The following is an 18,728-nucleotide window of genomic DNA, read 5'->3' as shown; positions in this document are numbered from 1 at the left end:
CCTCCTCTTCCTCCTGCAGGGGTTACTCAGATTCCTTATTCAGCCTCTGACAACCTGGCACCATTCAGATGTTTTGATCTACAACTCCGGACGAAGAGTCAGAATGAAAGGCTGTCTTAATCACAGAACTGGAGAGGTGGAAGGGACATCTGCAATGCAGGAATCGCAGCTAAGCTGGGCCCCGGGCAGAGGCCCCCAATTCCTTTCCCTCGGTGACCCACTGAGGGCTCTCAGGGTCCCAGACTAACCCACCTCCCGTGTCGAACCAGACAGTTGACCTGACCCCACGGCAGCCATTCTGGGCACAGAGCAGGAGGAGAGTTTTATTTTTCAATTGCTGTGCTGCTTTTCTGCCAGCGCAAAGAGGTGGGGGTGACATTCAGCGCGCCCGCGACTCAGACTCAGACTCCCATGCCTTGTTTAGACGTTTAGTCGTGTCCGCCTCTTTGTGACCCCCGTGGACCAGAGCACGCCAGACACTCCTGTCTTCCACTGCCTCCCGCAGTTTGGTCAAACTCATGCTGGTAGCTTCCAGAACACCATCCAACCATCTCGTCCTCTGTCGTCCCCTTCTCCGTGTGCCCTCCATCTTTCCCAACATCAGGGTCTTTTCCAGGGAGTCTTCTCTTCTCATAAGGTGGCCAAAGTACTGGAGCCTCAGCTCCAGGATCTGTCCTTCCAGTGAACACTCAGGGCTGATTTCCTTCAGAATGGAGAGGTTTGATCTTCTTGCAGTCCAGGGGACTCTCCAGCACCAGAATTCAAAAGCATCAATTCTTTGGCAATCAGCCTTCTTTATGGTCCAGCTCTCACTTCCATACATCACTACTGGGAAAACCAGAGCTTTAACTATATGGACCTTTGTTGGCAAGGTGATGTCTCTGCTTTTTAGGATGCTACTCCCACACCTACCATGAGCAAAGTGGTGCAGCAGCTCCCCCCTTTCCCTGTCTGCTCATGCCCCTTTGCCACTTTGCTCATGGCAGGCATGGGAGTCGTGGGCGGGTGGCCGGCCCTCAGGGATGACATCCAGGGTGGTGCATCTTCTTCTGCCAGTGCGGAATGTGGAGCCCAGATCCATGCTCCCCATTCCCCACCCAGCGCACCAGCAGGGTGCCCCTGCATCCTGGCCCAGAGGTGGGAGGCCTCACATGACTTGTGGCACGACGCATCTCGCGATGAGCCCCCGCAATGTGGGGGACAAGTTGGCGCCCTTGCCTTGGTGGATGTTGAGGTGGGCATGCCTGCAATCTCCAGAGAGAAAGGCAAGCAGCCAGTCCGCAGCACAATAACAGGCCAGTTCACGTTGCAGAGTTCTTATCTTCCCATCTCCGGAAGGCTCTTTCAAGTGTGGTTGAATCAGATAAGAATGTAAGGAGAGCCTGACGGATCAGGCCAAAGGGGAACCACCTAGTTCAGCATCCTGTTCTCACAGTGGACAATCAGATGCCCCACTGGGAAACCTGCAAGCAGGATTTGAGATCGAGAACAACAACTCTCCCCTCCTGCGGTTTTCAGCAGATGGTATTCAGAAGCATTGCTGCCTCCATTTGCGGAAGAAGAAGAAGAGTTTGGATTTGATATCCCGCTTTATTACTACCCTAAGGAGTCTCAAAGCGGCTAACATTCTCCTTTCCCTTCCTCCCCCACAACAAACACTCTGTGGGGTGAGTGAGGCTGAGAGACTTCAGAGAAGTGTGACTGGCCCAGCAGCTGCATGTGGAGGAGCGGGGAAGCGAACCCGGTTCACCAGATTACGAGTCCACTGCTCCTAACCACTACACCACCCTGCAGGCAGAGCAGAGACATCCTTGCAAGTAAAGGTAAAAGTTAAAGGTAAAGGACCCCTGGATGGTTAAGTCCAGTCAAAGGTGACTCTGGGGTTGCAGCGCCCATCTCGCTTTCAGGCCAAGGGAGCCGGCGTTGTCCACAGACAGCTTTCTGGGTCATGTGGCCAGCAGGACTAAACCGCTTCTGGCACAATGGGACACCGTGATGGAAATCAGAGCGCACACAAACACTGTTTACCTTCCTGCTTTTGAACTGCTAGGTTGGCAGGAGCTGGGACAGAGTGACTGGAGCTCAGCCCGTTGCGGGGATTCGAACCGCCGACCTTCTGAGCACCAAGTCCAAGAGGCTCGTGGTTTAGACCACAGCGCCACCTGCATTCCTATCCTGGCAATTAGCCATCAATAATCCTTGCCTCCTCCATTAATTTGTCTCATCCTCTTTTAAAGTTATCAAGCTTAGTGGCCATCAATTCTTCCTGTGGGAGGGAGTTCCGCAGTTTAATTATGTGCTGCCTGAAGAAGTCCTTCCTTTTATCTGTCCCAAATAATCTTCAATAAATGTCCACGAGTTCTAGTATTATGAAAAAGTTTCTCCCTCCACTTCTCCATGCCAGATAGCTGGGAAGAATGGATACACAAATAGCCGGCAACTGTGGGTATTAATTTGGTGGCTCTCCAATTCTGGCTCTGTGATTCCCGAACCTCCCCCTGGAGCAGCTGGCTGGCCACTGTGTTAACAGGATACTGATCCTGCACAATGCTCTTATGCTGTTTAGGAAGACCTCCTCTTATAATATCATATAATGTGGATCTTTAGCCCACCCTGGACGTCGCCACCAGGCTTTGAGAATTGCTTGGTGATACAGATTTGTGACGCACACAGAACTATTAACTGAACGTGGTATAAAAGAAGAGCCATTGCAAGCTTCTGCGTCAACGCTGTTTAGGATTCTGCTGTGGTTCTCCAATATCCAGATATTAAGGGTAATAGTAGTTAAAAAGTGGGATAACAAAGACAGTTTTATTTCGGCAGGCCTCTGGGAACTGACTGTTGTTGTTTTTTAAAGGAAATGGCTTTTGATAGTGCCGTGCATTTTAATCTACCGGTTATTTATTTTTAATTCCATCAGCGTCTGATTACTTTTTTAGCCATTTTCTTTCATATGTTTTTCGCTGTTTCTGTTTTATCTGCATTGTTTTAACTTGTTTGAGCCGCCTTGAGTCCTAGTGTGGGGAAAATTGCAGGAGATAAACAAGTATGATAATGATTAATAATAGCAAAGGTGCAAAACGGTTTGGTTGCATCCTTCAGTCTGCCATTTGCAGTTTGCTTCAGAGCCTTCGGGTCAGTCGTAGGTGCTTAAAGCAAAATGAAAACAGATCATCTGCATTTGGGGCGACGGCTGGTTGCCACGGCACTTGTCTCTCGTTGCTAAGGGTACGGTGGTTGAGTGGCAGGTTGCTGTTCAGCCTTGTCCAGGGGACAACTCCGTGGTGGGACTTCGGGAAGGACCACCAAAGAGGTGACAGAAAATCCTTGGCAAATGGAAACAGGATAGTGGCTCAGCTTGGGATCTAGACATGGTCTCTGTCCAAGGTGCTTAGTAGATGGTGCTGAGGGGGCTTCAACCTAATGAATCAAGGGGCAAATGGAGCCAACAGCTTTGTCAGAGAATGTTTTAAATATATATACATTGATTTATTGCATTTTCTTCCAACCTGGGATGTATGGGGTGTTAGGGGAGGGGATGGTACCTCTGATAAAGGACACATCGTGCTCCTTCTGGGGTAGCATATTTGCCTTTGGTCCCCATCCTCCACTCAGCTTTCACCTGGGGCTCCTAGAAGCTGTCAGCAGGTGACAGCGGCCGTATCCCGGGAATGGCTTTGACTGGCTGACTGAGCCAGGTGAGGTGAGCCAATAGACCTCAAACCCTCAGTGAGGTAGGTACTGGCATACAATGGTACCTCGGGTTACATATGCTTCAGGTAACATACGCTTCAGGTTACACACTCCACTAAGCCAGAAATAGTGCTTCAGGTTAAGAACTTTGCTTCAGGATGAGAACAGAAATTGGGCTCCGGCGGCGCGGCAGCAGCAGGAGGCCCCATTAGCTAAAGTGGTGCTTCAGGTTAAGAACAGTTTCAGGTTAAGAACGGACCTCCAGAACGAATTAAGTACTTAAGATGAGGTACCACTGTACAATTAATCCAGAATGCGGCAGCTAGACTGGTGACTGGGAGCGGCCGTTGGGACCACATAACACTAGTCCTGAAAGACCTACATTGGCTCCCAGTCCGTTTCCGAGCACAATTCAAAGTGTTGGTGCTGACCTTGAAAGCCCTAAAGGCCTTGGCCCAGTATACCTGAAGGAGCGTCTCCACCTCCATCGTTCTGCCCGGACACTGAGGTCCAGTGCCGAGGACCTTCTGGCAGTTCCCTTGCTGTGAGAAGTGAGGTTACAGGGAACCAGGCAGAGGGCCTTCTCGGTGGTGGCACCCGCCCTGTGGAACGCCCTCCCAGCAGATATCAAGGAAATAAACAGCCTGTGAAGGCAGCCCACCTAGGAGAAGGAAAACTCTGATCCCAAACTTCTGCCTTGCAGGATCTGAAGAGGTAGAGAGTTCCAAAGTTCATGCCACATTAATTCCATGCTCCCTGACGATGTTTAAAGAAATGTGGCTGGCCCCATCATTTCTGATTTGGTATTGAGAAGCAACTCTGGGCAGGATCAATGTCTTGGGTCATTGGGTCCTAATTAATTATGGGGTTTTAGGCATCCTCGCTGCCACCCGTCCTGTCTACATCGCCAACCCTGGTTTTGCTTTTTTGCTTTGTCTTTGAACACCTTTGGAGGCAGAGGTGCGTACCGCAGCGGAGGCGCTTGACAAAGTTTGCCTTCGCTCCTCTAATTGTTTTCCTTCCTTAATGATCTGGAGGCCCCAGGGGAGAGACAGGCTCATTAGAACATCTGAAGGCATGCGCTGCAGCGACCGCAAGAGAGCTGCTTATTCCAGGAAGGGGGTGCAGGATGTTGAGGGGCTGGCCTGAGCCTTTGGAGGGTCAGGGAGGGGTTGCAGAAAAGAACCCCAATCTCTCTCTTCCTCTCTGCAGGTAGGTAGCCGTGTTGCCCTGCCATAGTGGAAACAAAATTTAAAAATTCCTTCCAGTAGCACCTTAGAGACCAGCTAAGTTTGTTCTTGGTATGAGCTTTCATGTGCATGCATACTTCTTCAGATACTTAAATCAACATCATCATCTTTTAAAGGGAATTGTTATAGGAATCTTATCCGCACATATATAAAAGACATGTATGTATTTTATCAGCTGCCTTGGAGGCAGGATGTAAATTTCTATCAATAAATCGGTCAGATCCCTATGGCTGTTTCAACACCTGATAACTTGCCAAAGTGCTTTGTATCTGAAGAAGTGTGCATGCATATGAAAGCTCACACCAATAGCAAACTTAGTTGGTCTCTAAGGTGCTGCTGGAAGGAATTTTTTAATTTTGTTTCCTCTCTGCAATTATTCCCGGACAAGACTCACCAACTGGGTAAAAAAAAAAAAAGGTAAAGGTCCAGTCGCGGACGACTCTGGGGTTGCGGCTCTCATCTCGCTTTATTGGCGGAGGGAGCCGGCGTACAGCTTCCGGGTCATGTGGCCGGCACGACTAAGCCGCTTCTGGTGAACCAGAGCAGCGCACGGAAACGCCGTTTACCTTCCTGCCGGAGCGGTACCTATTTATCTACTTGCACTTTGACGTGCTTTTGAACTGCTAGATGGGCAGGAGCAGGGACCGAGGAATGGGAGCTCCCCCTGTTGCGGGGATTCGAACTGCCGACATTCCGATCGGTAAGCCCAAGAGGCTCTGTGGTTTAGACTACAGCGACACCCACCTCCGACACCAGCTGGGAATAACAAGCAAAAGGCACATGAAAAATGCTGGTAGGGGTCCTGAAATGAATGGCACATTCCAGCTCATGTACAGAGGTTTTCCCCACTTGAATGGCATGGAGGTTTTTCTTTTTCTTTTTTAAAATAATTTTTTATTAAATTTCCATTTAAAGATATATAATCACATCTTTACAGTATTATCTACTTTACCGCTTTGGCTTTTTCGAGCTATCGACTTCCTTCCCTCCCGCCTCTGGGCTTTCAAAGTTAACCTTTATATCACAGCATCTTATATTTTTTCCAGTTCTAATAAAACTCATCGCAAAATACCTCAAAATTTAGATAAATGTAGAAAGGTAAAAAAAAAATTCTTGTTACAAGTCTTCAGCTAGCCCTACTAGTGTAGTTAATTGCTTACAGTGATCTTTCAAATATTGTGTAAATTTACTCCAGTCTTTTTGGAATACTTGATCGTGCTGGTTTTGGATTTTTCTTGGTTTTCTAGTTCTGCAAAGTCCATCATCTTCATCTGCCCCTCTTCTGTCATTGGCACTACTTCTTGTTTCCATTTTGGGGCTAAAAGAATTCTTGCCGCAGTTGTTGCATACATGAACAGTCTTTTATCTTTTCTTGGGTTGTCTTCGCCTACTGTACCAAGTAAAAAGTCTTCTGGTTTTTTAACAAAAGTGTTTTTAAACATTTTCTTTAACTCATTATATGTCATTTCCCAGAAATCCTTTAAATGACATGGAGGTTTTTCTCCCTCTCCACTAGAACTCGCATAGTTAACCTGTGGAACTCCCTCCCACAGGAAGTGGTGATGGTCACCAAACTAGATGGTTTAAAAGAAGACTGGGCAAATTTATGGAGTAGGAGAGGTCTGTCAATGGCTACTGGACACGATGGCTGTGCTCTGTGCTCTCATGCACTCCGCCTCTGGATTCTGAATCTCATCTAACCTACAACCTCTGGGTTTTGGGCGGTATATAAATTTGATAAATGAAATATAGTAAATGAAAATAAATGAAAGTTTGTGGAAACCAGAGGAGGGGGGAGTGTTGCTGTTGCTCTCGAATCCTGCTTGCTGGTTTCCCACAGGCATCTGTAGTAATAATAATAATAATAATAATAATAATAATAATAATAATAATAATAATTTGTTATTTATACCCCGCGCATCTGACTGGGCTTCCCCAGCCACTATGGGCGGCTTCCAGCAAAATATTAAAATATAGTAATGCATCAAACATTAAAAGCTTCCCTAAAGAGGGCTGCCTTCAGATGTCTTTTAAAAATCTGGTAGTTCTCTTTGACATCTGACGGGAGGGTGTTCCACAGGGCGGGTGCCACTACTGAGAAGGCCCTCTGCCTGGTTCCCTGTAATCTCACTTCTCGCAGGGAAGGAACCTCCAGAAGGCCCTCGGCGCTGGACCTCAGTGTCTGGGTGGAACGATGGGGGTGGAGACGCTCCTTCAGGTCTACTGTGAGAAGAGGATGCCGGACTAGATGGACCATGGGCCTGATCCAGCAGCCTCTTCTGACCTTCTTATGCAACCATCATTATCATTTGAGGCTCAGGTGGCCTCTGTGGCTTTCTGGTTGTTGTTGAGTTGTTTAGTCGTGTCCGACTCTTCGTGACCCCCTGGACCAGAGCACTCCAGGCACTCCTGTCTTCCACTGCCTCCCGCAGTTTGGCCAAACTCATGCTGGTAGCTTCGAGAACACTGTCCCACCATCTCATCCTCTGTCGTCCCCTTCTCCTTGTGCCCTCCATCTTTCCCAACATCAGGGTCTTTTCCAGGGAGTCTTCTCTTCTCATGAGGAGGCCAAAGTCTTCGAGCCTCAGCTTCAGGATCTGTCCTTCCAGTGAGCACTCAGGGCTGATTTCCTTCAGAATGGATACTTCTGTGGCTAGAAGTGCCTTTTATCAGCTTTGGATGGAGTCTCAGCTGTGGCCCTGCCTGGATAGGGATTTTCTGTTTGAACTGTTTTTAATTATGATTTTTAAATTGCTGGCACCTGTTTCTTGGGTCAGGGACCTGCCTGCCTTGCCTTTAGACTACACCAGGTGCATTGATGCTGCTTTAGAAATACACTATTTAAAAAAGCCAATGGGGGCGTGTTGTAGTGTTATATTTATTATAATTATTGCTATGTTTTAAAAGAGATGGTATATAGCAGGCATCCACAAACTCGGCCCTACAGCTGTTTTGGGACTACAATCCCCATAATCCCTGACCACTGGTCCCGTTAGCTAGGGATGATGGGAGTTGTAGTCCCAAAACAGCTAGAGGGCTGAGTTTGGGGATGCCTGCTATATAGCTTTTAACTCCACCAATGCTGAATTGTATTTTAATGATTGGTTTTACTATGTTTTTAGTGGTTGTTGTTTTTTATGTGTCAGCTGCCTTGAGTCCTGTCAGGGGGAAAGGCGGGTTAAAAATATAAGTACATCATCATCATCATCATCATCAACAAAATAGCTGAAATAACCATTCTGTCCCCTGTGGTTGTTTTTCTGTCCTTGCAGGATGAAGGTCCGCTGCCTCCTGCTGGTAGCTCTTTGGCTCTGCGCCCTTGACCTTGGCAGCCCCTCTGGTGAGTGACCCCATCCCACTTTGGCCTTGGGCAGGAAGCTACAGGTGGAGCTTCCCTGGAAAATGCAAAATAAGTGTCTGGCAGGCATGTCCAACCGGTCGTTTGCGATCTGCCGGTTGATTGAATGGCGTCCGTGGCTGATCCCGGTTGATCGCGGGATCCTTTTTTTTTTCTTTCCAAAATTTTTTTATTGGTTTTCACGACATTATAAGCAAAGAAACACATATGACCAACAAACATAAATCATAGCCTTATTGAAAATTACACTTATTAACATTGTTAAGTGACTTCCTTGCTTCCCCCTTGGTTGAATTTCATTGTATATCTTTTTAACGGTTTTCCAAATCACAGTTCTTATAAAATTTAACTTTAACATTAACATCCTTAGATCTTCACATTATGAAATTAAACATATTAATTCATCACTTAACATAAATAAAATCCTAAGCCAATGAAGTATCTGCAAGCTATTTCCGGTTTGTTTAACTTAACATATTTAACTAAATAATCATTAAATTTAATCCACTCTTCTTGATACTCCTCCTCCTTATGGGCGCGGACTCTTCCGGTTAGGTCTGCTAGATATCAACCAGGATTGCGGGATCCTGGTTGATATCTACCCCCCCCCCAAAAAAAAAGAAGCTCAACAGCTTTGCCTCCCCCCCCAAAAAAAAGCTCAACAACTATGCCTCCCCCAACCTTGTCTCCCCAGCTTTGACAATGAGTAGATCACAGCCAGTATTTTTATATTGTGAGTAGAGCGCAGTCTCTTGGGAGTTGGACATGCCTGGCATCTGGGATCCCAAGAGCTGCTCCTCTGAGCATGGACAGAGGCAAAGGACCCAGGCTGTCCCATGGTGATGCAGCGAAGCACCCCCTGTTGGGAAACTGTGTATGTGCAGCTACTCACACAGAGTCAATTAAGGTTTGGCAGACAGCCAGAAGGCAATCTGAAGGAGTAAGTCTGCCTGGTGATAACAGAGACATGGAGACTGCTCCCTGATTGGTCAAGCTCTCTCAAGGGAGTGATAATTAATGGCCTACTAACTGGAATGTGTTAGTTCAGAGGTTCAGTGGTTCAGTGTGTCAGTGAGTGTAGGAGTTGTGAGTCGTGTCAGAGAGAGCTAGCAAAAGATCCGAGTTCAGGCAGCTAAAAAAGCCAATGCAATTCTGGGCTGCATCAATAGGAGTATAGCATCTAGATCAAGGGAAGTAATAGTGCCACTGTATTCTGCTCTGGTCAGACCTCACCTGGAGTACTGTGTCCAGTTCTGGGCACCACAGTTCAAGAAGGACACTGACAAACTGGAACGTGTCCAGAGGAGGGCAACCAAAATGGTCAAAGGCCTGGAAACGATGCCTTATGAGGAACGGCTAAGGGAGCTGGGCATGTTTAGCCTGGAGAAGAGGAGGTTAAGGGGTGATATGATAGCCATGTTCCAATATATAAAATGGATCCAAACTACAAGAAAGAAGATTCCACCTAAACATTAGGAAGAACTTCCTGACAGTAAGAGCTGTTCGACAGTGGAATTTGCTGCCAAGGAGTGTGGTGGAGTCTCCTTCTTTGGAGGTCTTTAAGCAGAGGCTTGACAACCATATGTCAGGAGTACTCTGATGGTGTTTCCTGCTTGGCAGGGGGTTGGACTCGATGGCCCTTGTGGTCTCTTCCAACTCCATGATTCTATGATTCTGTTCCTGTAAATAGTCCACTATATATAATAAACACCTAACTACAAGTTCCTGGTTCCTGCTTCATCTATCCTGTCTGCAGCCAAGTCGCCAATTGCTTCCGTGGATTCTGCGTTTACTCTGCTAGGTCTGGCTAAGGTCCTGCAGCTAGTCAGAAAGTTGCGAAACACCAAATAGGTTTTTCCAAGACCCCCCTCCTGTTGCCAAAGGCCATGAGGGCGCTGAATGTGCACACGTGAAGCCCAGGACAGAAGCCGAGTGCCTAACTGAGAGACGCAGCCCCCTCAATTCCCGCAAGGCGAGGCTGCCCCCTCCTCTTTTGCAAAGTGGGGCGGTGGTTCTGGGCTTTGTTGGCCAAGGGCTCCCTTGAGGGAAGCAGATGAGTCCAGAGCAGAGCGAGATGAACATGTTGGCATGCAATTAGCCAGAGCTGCTGACAGGCCCATTTGTCACAGTCAGGAGGAATCAACTCTGGGGATTCCCAAGCTAACCAGGCCCTGAGTGATTCTGGCTTCCTACTGATGGGTCTCTGGGAGTCCAAGAGAAATGGACTCAGCCTCTCTCAACGATACTCTTTGCTTTCCTCATGGCCTGATAATCTTTGGGAGAGTTTTGCTGCAGCTTGGATTAGGGATGGCAGGTCCTGTCAATTTTGGGTCTCTTTGTTTCTCAAGTTTCCGGTCCTAAATTCATTCATTTTGCAATAATTTGCAACTGGGGGGGGGGGGAACACATTGGCCTTTTAGTGCAAATTTTTCTTTGTTAAACATATATTTGCATGTGGTCTTGACTAATGTATTTGCAAGCAATTTATGTATGTATGCTATTTCTATGATTATCTTCATTTCTGTGCACACTTCCCCCCCCAAAATGTGCATTATTAAAATGCTGTTTAGGAAACTGCATTGCAAAATTCAGATAAGTGCAAAATTCTAAGGATAGAATCATAAAACTGTAGAGTTAGAAGGGACAACCAATGGTCATCTAGTTCAGTGCCCTGCAATGCAAGATTCAGGTAGGTATCCGTGTTGGTCTGACGCAGTCGAAATAAATAAATAAATAATAAAAAATTGTCCGGTAGCACCTTAGAGACCAACTAAGTTTGTTCTGGGTATATGCTTTCGTGTGTGTGAAGAAGTGTGCATACCCAGTCCATACCCAGAAGTAACTTAGTTGGTCTCATAAGGTGCTACTGCCAAGCACACTGCCTAGGGTTCAAAGTGCCAAAGGAGGTAGGAGCCAAAGGGGCAGAGGTAAGGGGGAAACTCACAGGAGAGTAGTGTAGTCCTGGGCCCTAAGGAAGTGGAAGACAGGAGTGCCTGGCGTGCTCTGGTCCAGGGGGTCACAAAGAGACGGATACGACTAAGCGACTAAACAACAAAATGTGAACAATTCCTTTCTTTTATCTGTCCTGAATCTTCCAACCTTCAGCTGCATTGGACGTCCACGAGTTCTGGTGTTATGAGAGAGGGAGGAAAACTTTTCAATAGTCACTCCCTCCATGCCATGTATAATTTTATAAACTTCTATCACATTGCCTCTTACATGACTTTTCTCTTTGAGAAAACTCCCAAATGCTGCAACTTTTCTTCAGACGTAGGGGAGTGACTCTGTCCTCCTGGATCAATTTCGTTGCCCTTTTCAGAACCTTCTCCAGCTCTGCAATATCCTTTTGGATGTGGGGCAACCATAATTGTACCCATCTGTGTTTCCACATCGAGAGATTCTGAAGAGTGTAAAATCTTGCATAACGCGGGGAGTCCTTGCACACTTTGAGCAATGTTGAACTTTCAGGATGGCGAAAGTATACGAAGTGAATGAATTTTCCTTCCTGCTCCTTCACGGTTTCCTGAGTGGGGAGTGGATGAGTGCTTTGATCTTTCCTGCTATACAATGAGCTCCATCTGCCTTGCGTATGATTCATCCTTTCATTAGAAATCGGAAACTATTGCAGAGAAGAATGCAAGAAGCTGCCTAGGATGATGTCAGACCTCGTATTATGTCAGTCACCCAGTGACTGGCAGCTGCTACTCTTCAGCATGGTCTCGGGCAGAGGGGTGCCTCTCCCCTCCCTTGCTCCCTTTTGTTGTTTAGTCATTTCAGACTCTTCGTGACCCCCTGGACCAGAGCACGCCAGGCGCTCCTGTCTTCCACTGCCTCCCGCAGTTTGGTCAAACTCATGCTGGTAGCTTCGAGAACACTGTCCAACCATCTCGTCCTCCGTCGTCCCCTTCTCCTTGTGCCCTCCATCTTTCCCAACATCAGGTGTCTTTTCCAGAGAGTCTTCTCTTCTCATGAGGTGGCCAAAGTCTTGGAGCCTCAGCTTCAGGATCTGTCCTTCCTGTGAGCACTCAGGGCTGATTTCCTTCAGAATGGAGAGGTTTGATCTTCTTGCAGTCCATGGGACTCTCAAGAGTCTCCCCCAGCACCAGAATTCAAAAGCATCAATTCTACGGCAATCAGCCTTCTTTATGGTCCACTCTCACTTCCATACATCACCCCTGGGAAAACCATAGCTTTAACTATATGGACCTTTGTTGGCAAGGTGATATCTGTCTACTGCCCTTATTAATGTGAAATCTGCCCAAGGTGGTGGTTACTGATAGCCAACTTGGACGTGCAGGAGTTCAGAGGAAGGTGGGACGGCTAAAGATACATCTGTCAGAATCAGTCATCTCTTTGAGGGCTGCGCGTCACCTCGACTTCATACATTGCTGAGTCATGGAGCCCATTTCCTTCCTTCCTTCCTCCCTGGGCAGGCAGCCACAATGGTTAAACACCCGCTCTGTGTTAACGGAAAACGCAGCCAGATTTCTCCTTGGCGCTGGGCCAAGGCCAGCTCCAAGCCAACGGGAGCTTTTCTGCCTCTTTGCTCGAGATTAAAGAGGTTGCTAGAAGCGGACTCCTCACATCTGCAAGACTCCTTTCTTTTTAAATTGAGAGCGCTGGGATTCTTGTGAGGCCGAGCTCTAGGAATTTGGGGAAAGTCTAGCTTTAATGTATGTTTTATTGGGTTGGCGAGTTTTGTGTGTAAGTGTTCTGATACTATACAAAGCAATATGTTCTTCTTCTTCTTCTTTGGCGATCCCTCGTAGCTGAGTAAGATTGTCCTCCATAAACACGGTTTTTACAATGAGTCCGTAAGTGAGTGTGGAGGCCAATTCTGGATCCACACGTCCTTCCACAGTGGGGACATAGGTTTCCGGATAGGAGTTGATCACGGTGTGGATTTGCCAAGCCTGCCTTCCTCCTAGCACTTTTCCCGTTCGCATCCTGAGTAGAACGTAACACACGACTGCACATCTGCGTGTGCGCAGGTCGCTTTCTGCCGCTTCCGCGCATGCACATGACGTCATTTTCAGCGTCTACACATGTGCGAGTGGCGAAATCCGAAAGTAACACGCTCCATTACTTCCGGGTCACCACGGAGCGCAACTGGGAAATACTTAACATGAAGCTACTTTAACCCAAGGTATGACTGTATTATTATATCTCCTCTCAGTCTTGCACGCGCAGATGTGGGTTGTGTTTGCTTCAGGATGCGAACGGGGCTCCGGAACGGATCCCATTCACATCCAGAGGTGCCACTGTACATATTTGACTAGATTAAAATATACCTAATTGCTATAGACTTCCCTTTGCTATATATAAAGGCAACGCAAGTAGAAATATTCTATTAGAAATTTTTATAAATTCCCCTATACCCCCATCTCCCCTTCACCCATGTGTGATCTCAATATATATATTTTTAACTTCTTCCATCTTGTTGTTGTAGTTTAATAATTATTCAATTGATTCTTTTATTATTTCCTTGCTTGTTTTACACATTATCAATTAATATTCCAGTTCTGGAACCATATTTTTTATATATTCCTTCACTCCATCCCACTCTTTAATTATTCTCTGATTTGAATGGCCTCTAATGATTGCCGTCAAAAAATGTATTCCTTTACGCAACAGCAGCGGCCAGAATATTGATCGCAAAGAATTGGAAGGGGGAGAAAAGACCATCATTATTCGAATGGCAAAGCAAGCTCTGTGAGTTTGTGGAAATGGCAAAATTGATTGTCGGAAACATTTTCATTAGATCATAAAAGTTGGAGGGGACCACGAGGATCATCTAGTCCACCCCCTGCAACGCAGGAATCTTTTGCCCAATGTGGGGCTTGAACCCCTGACTCTGAGGTTAAGAGTCTCATGCTCTAATGACTGAACTATCCCTCTTTGTGCATTTCATTCTTAGAAATAAATAAAATTCTGATGCAAAAGTTGCTGTAGGCTGACCGTATCTCTCTTTTGTGACTTGAGTATGCAAGGATTGAACGGCCAAGGGCCCATCTCATCTAGATTTGAATGAAAATAGAAAAGTGTAGGATTATACATGGTGTGACGAAAGCAGGCAGAAAAATGTGTGTGTCCCCCTGTAGGAGTGCAAATATCCAGAGTGTGGGGTCAGGTGGGATTACTATGAGGAATTATAAAATATGCATCAAGACATTGTGTCCATGATGAATGCATTGTGTTGACTGGGTTTGATACGTTGACAATAATTTCTGACCAAATCCCACAACCCTCTGCATCTCTGGCCATTTCCTCTACTGCCCATTTCTCTTGCTTGACAAGTCACATACACAGCCCAGTTGCTTAGCCAGGCAGTACCCTGGGTCATCAAAGATAGTGGGCAAGTTTCTTTGATGTAGCTTTTCTGATATGTTAATCTTAGGATGTTAATCTTAGGGCCAGGAAACAGATCTCACCTGGTGATCGTTGTCCTCCTGGCCATCCTTCTTATCATGTGTATTGCTTGTTTATGACCTCAGGGCTTGCCAAATGTACTCCTTTGTAGTTCTGTTTTATTTACCCCATGCTTAATTAGTTTTGGTACAGTGGTGCCTCGCAAGACGAATGCCTCGCAAGACGGAAAACCCGCTAGACGAAAGGGTTTTCCGTTTTGGAGGTGCTTCGCAAAACGAAATTGCTATGGGCTTGCTTCGCAAGATGAAAATGTCTTGCGATTCCTGGGGTTTTTTTCACCTCCCCCCCTTTTCCCCAAGCCCCTAAGCCGCTTAACAGCTGTTCGCTAAACCGCTTAACAGCTGATCTAAGCCGCTAATAGCCTTTTAGCAGCTAATCCGCTAATCCCTTAAGCCTTTAATAGCCTTTAATAGCCGCTAAACCGCTAATAGCGCTAATAGAGCTAATCCGCTAATGGGCTTGCTTCGCAAGACGAAAAAAACCGCAAGACGAAGAGACTCGCGGAACGGATTCTTTTCGTCTTGCGAGGCACCACTGTAGTTTAACTTTGTCCCCACGTGGGGTTTGTTGAAATGCTCAGAAGAAATCTGATTGGTTCTTACGAACACTCTGTAAAAAGCTCTTTTGTGAATAGAACGACCTGGGCCAGGGGCTGGAGGGACAGAGATTATTATACGCAGCCTTCCCAGCCTTCTTGCTGGTTCAAGCCTCTGTGTGTATTCTTATTAATCAGAGTTCAATCCTTCCTTTACTTTGGGAATGACTTGAATCCCCCTTTCTTATAACTGTAGAATTTGTGGGCATCCACAACAAAACACCCAACAGTTGGGAGATTCAGGGCAGAGTCAAGAACCACACGGACTTTATTTTCCATAACAGGCATGATTCTATGCTTCTCTGAATCCTGCTTCCTTCCTCCCATTTGGTAACAAGATTAGACCCTGCGCTGTTCTGAACTGGGAGCTCTGTGAATGGCGTTGTGCCCCAGATCCGTCCCTCTGCAAGATAAGACTTATTAACATGTAAATTGAGAATCCCGGGAGGGAGAGACAGGCCGGACGAATGCATAAATATGCTCCCCGAGTGTGACAGACAACATTCGGCCACGGTAAATTAGACGTGGAATTAAATCTACACACGAGCAACGGTTGCCAGCGACTGCTGCCAGACGTCTTGCCGGATCTCGGAACGATTCCTGCTGTTCCACAGGGTCCAAACCCGCGATCCGACTTTATGTTGATTTCTGGGAGATGTTTGGACAAAGTCCTTCACCCAAAGGCTCTTGTGTATGAATATAGCAATCTGGGGGTGCTAGATTATTTTGCAGATTGGAAAATAAATAAATAAATAAATATAATAATAATAATGATAATAATAATAATAATTTATTATTTATACCCCGCCCATTATTATTATTTATACCCCGCCCATTTCCCCAGCCACTCTGGGCGGCTTCCAACAAAACACTAAAATACAATAACCTATTAAACATTAAAAGCTTCCCTAAAATTGGTTTAGCAGTGCAAATCTGAGAATGGGGCAGTTATAAGGATAGAGGGAAATAGGAATTGCATTTCTGCCCAGGAATGTGTACAGAATCTTTTCTGAGCTGTGTCTTTTTTGATCATTTTGTTTCCTCCCCCGGACATATGGCCGTTTTATACCCCTCAGCAAGTGGCCGATTCTCTGTACCACTTGGCTTAAACCATTTTGATTTTGCAATGGGTAAGGTGTTTGAGCCCTCTGCCTCAGTGCCATTCCTGCACTTACATAGTCGATAAATTAAATGCATTTTTATAAAATTATTTTGTTTAATAAAATTTGCACACTGGTGGATTGCTTAAGAAAAAAAGTATCAAAGCGCCTTAGAGTAAGCAAAAGCAATAAGCTCAAGGAGAAAAAATACAACAGTATTTTACATATTTTCCTGTAGGACTAATTGCAGACATTAACAGTTGTCAATAGTTTGACCATACCCATTGAGTCAACCACCCATCTCCTAAAACCCCATCCCACCCTCCCACTATATATATAGGTCTGGTGACTTCTGTTTCAGTGTACCTGAAGAAGTGTGCATGCACACGAAAGCTTAGACCCAGAACAAACTTAGTTGGTCTCTAAGGTGCTACTGGACAATTTTTTAAATTTTATTTATTTATTTCGACTGCATCAGACCAACACGGCTACTGCAATTTATTTCAACAGTATTTTAAAACACCCTAAAGTTAAAATACAAAAACTGATTAGCATTCGTTGGTTGAGTGTGAGACTCTTAGTCTCAAGGTCGTGGATTTGAGCCCCTTGTTGGGCAAAAGATTCTTGTGTTGCATCGGGTTGGACTAGATGACCCTCATGGTCCCTTTCAACTCTAAAATTCTATGATTCTATGCTTCAGCTTTCTAAGCATGTAAAGGGGCAAGAAAGAACCCTGCACCCAGTCATCTTCATGGAATGGTCCTGAATATTGCATTATATATATATATATATGTATGTTTTTATTGTTAAAATAATTCAGCATTAATACACACATATTGCGAATATACAAGCATGCAAACATCAGTGGCGTAGCGTGGGCTGTCAGCACCCGGGGCAAGGCAAGTAATTTGCACCCCCTAACCCGTGGATTTGCGCCCCCTAACCCTAACCCCCAGATGTTGCGCCCGGTGCAGCCGCCCCCCCCCTGCATCCCCCACGCTACGCCACTGACAAACATACATTTCATACAATCCTTAAAAGTGTTCAAACATACCTACACTCAATCCCACAGATAATTCCTTTTCCCATCACCATCCACCGCCCCTCACCCCACCTTTGTGTCAGACTTCCAATCTACTCAATTGCAATTTCTTTCCACTTCTTTTACTTTCTTTCACACACCTTTAACCTAATTTCATGCTTCTTTTTCTATTACACATTGTTATCCATCTTATTTAGTATTCCAGTATTTAAAACGGAACTTGTTTATTCTAATAGGAGTTCTGATTTTTCGATATGGTTTTGCAAGTATCCTTTAAAAAAATTCTATTTTTATCCCAGCAATTTGGCAAGCAGCATTCTTTCTCCGTTTACCTTCATAACAACCCTGTGAGGCAGGTTAGGCCGAGTGCCGGTGACTGCAAATTTGTCTCCCTGCCCCCCTAGAGCGCTGTGATGACTGGGGCGTGGACACCATGAAGCACAAGCCGGTCTACAACGGGGAGCCGGCCAAAATCAAGTGTCCTCTCTTTGAAGCCTTCCTGAAGTACAACTACAGCACCGCCCACTCCGCGGGCCTCACCCTGATCTGGTACTGGATTGGGCGAGGCCAGGACATCGAGGAGCCTATCAATTTCCGCCTCCCTGACAACCACATCAGCAAGGAGAAGGATACCCTTTGGTTCCGCCCCGCTCTGCTCAACGACACCGGGAACTACACCTGCATGCTCAGGTAAGGTGTGCTGGTCCAGAGGGGAGGTTACCGTGGGGCGAGGTCCAGGACCTGAGTCGAGGGTCGGCAGACAGTCCTCCTCGGGCGAAGCGGGGTCCACAGCAAGGACAGGAACTCTGGGGGAACAGGACTGGATGCTGGCCGAAACAGCTCTTCAACGACGTTGCTCCCGCAACCTGGGACCGGGCTGACTGGCCTTTATCTTCTCTGAGGCCAGGGGCGGTCCCGGCCCCCAGGAGACCCGCCTCTCCTGGCCTTAAGGCGAGCACTCCTCCTGGGAGAAACCAGTTCCCTCCGCCTCTCTGCCCTGAGCCTCTGCAGTTCAGGAGAGGCTGAAGGGTTACTGGACCCAGGGGGAGACTCACCTGTAGGCACTGAGTCCTCAACCACCTCCAGAGCCAGAGTGCATTCACCTGGTGCCTGCTCCTGAGGATCCGGCACAGGTGCAGGCGCTTCACAATCAAGGCCCTCTCCCAGTTCAGCCGGCCCTGGAGGCGGGGACTCCTGTGCAGGCTGGGATTCCTCCGGTTCAGCCTCTGAATCGGATTCCCAGGCCATCACATAAGGAAGC

The 18,728-nt window shown here is 46.7% G+C and overlaps 1 protein-coding gene across 6 annotated transcripts in view; it reads left to right on the top strand.

Annotated features, from left to right (window-relative positions):
- Window positions 1-18,728, top strand: part of IL1RAP (interleukin 1 receptor accessory protein) — a 94,087-nt gene that overhangs the window by 20,476 nt on the left and 54,883 nt on the right. For 4 of the 6 annotated variants that reach the window (XM_083442136.1, XM_083442137.1, XM_083442140.1 and 1 more), the window contains exons 3-4: window positions 8,216-8,283; window positions 17,872-18,157. In XM_083442136.1, coding sequence (XP_083298262.1) covers window positions 8,217-8,283; window positions 17,872-18,157 — 353 coding nt within the window. In that variant the 5' untranslated portion in view covers window position 8,216. Of the gene's footprint in view, window positions 1-1,310; window positions 1,837-8,215; window positions 8,284-17,871; window positions 18,158-18,728 lie in introns of those variants that run through there. The other 2 variants (XM_083442138.1, XM_083442139.1) reach the window with 2 other exon arrangements.

Source organism: Podarcis tiliguerta (assembly GCF_965153285.1).
Source record: "Podarcis tiliguerta genome assembly, chromosome: 5".
In the NCBI taxonomy this organism is placed as follows: domain Eukaryota; kingdom Metazoa; phylum Chordata; class Lepidosauria; order Squamata; family Lacertidae; genus Podarcis; species Podarcis tiliguerta.
This window is presented reverse-complemented; position numbering and strand designations above follow the sequence as displayed.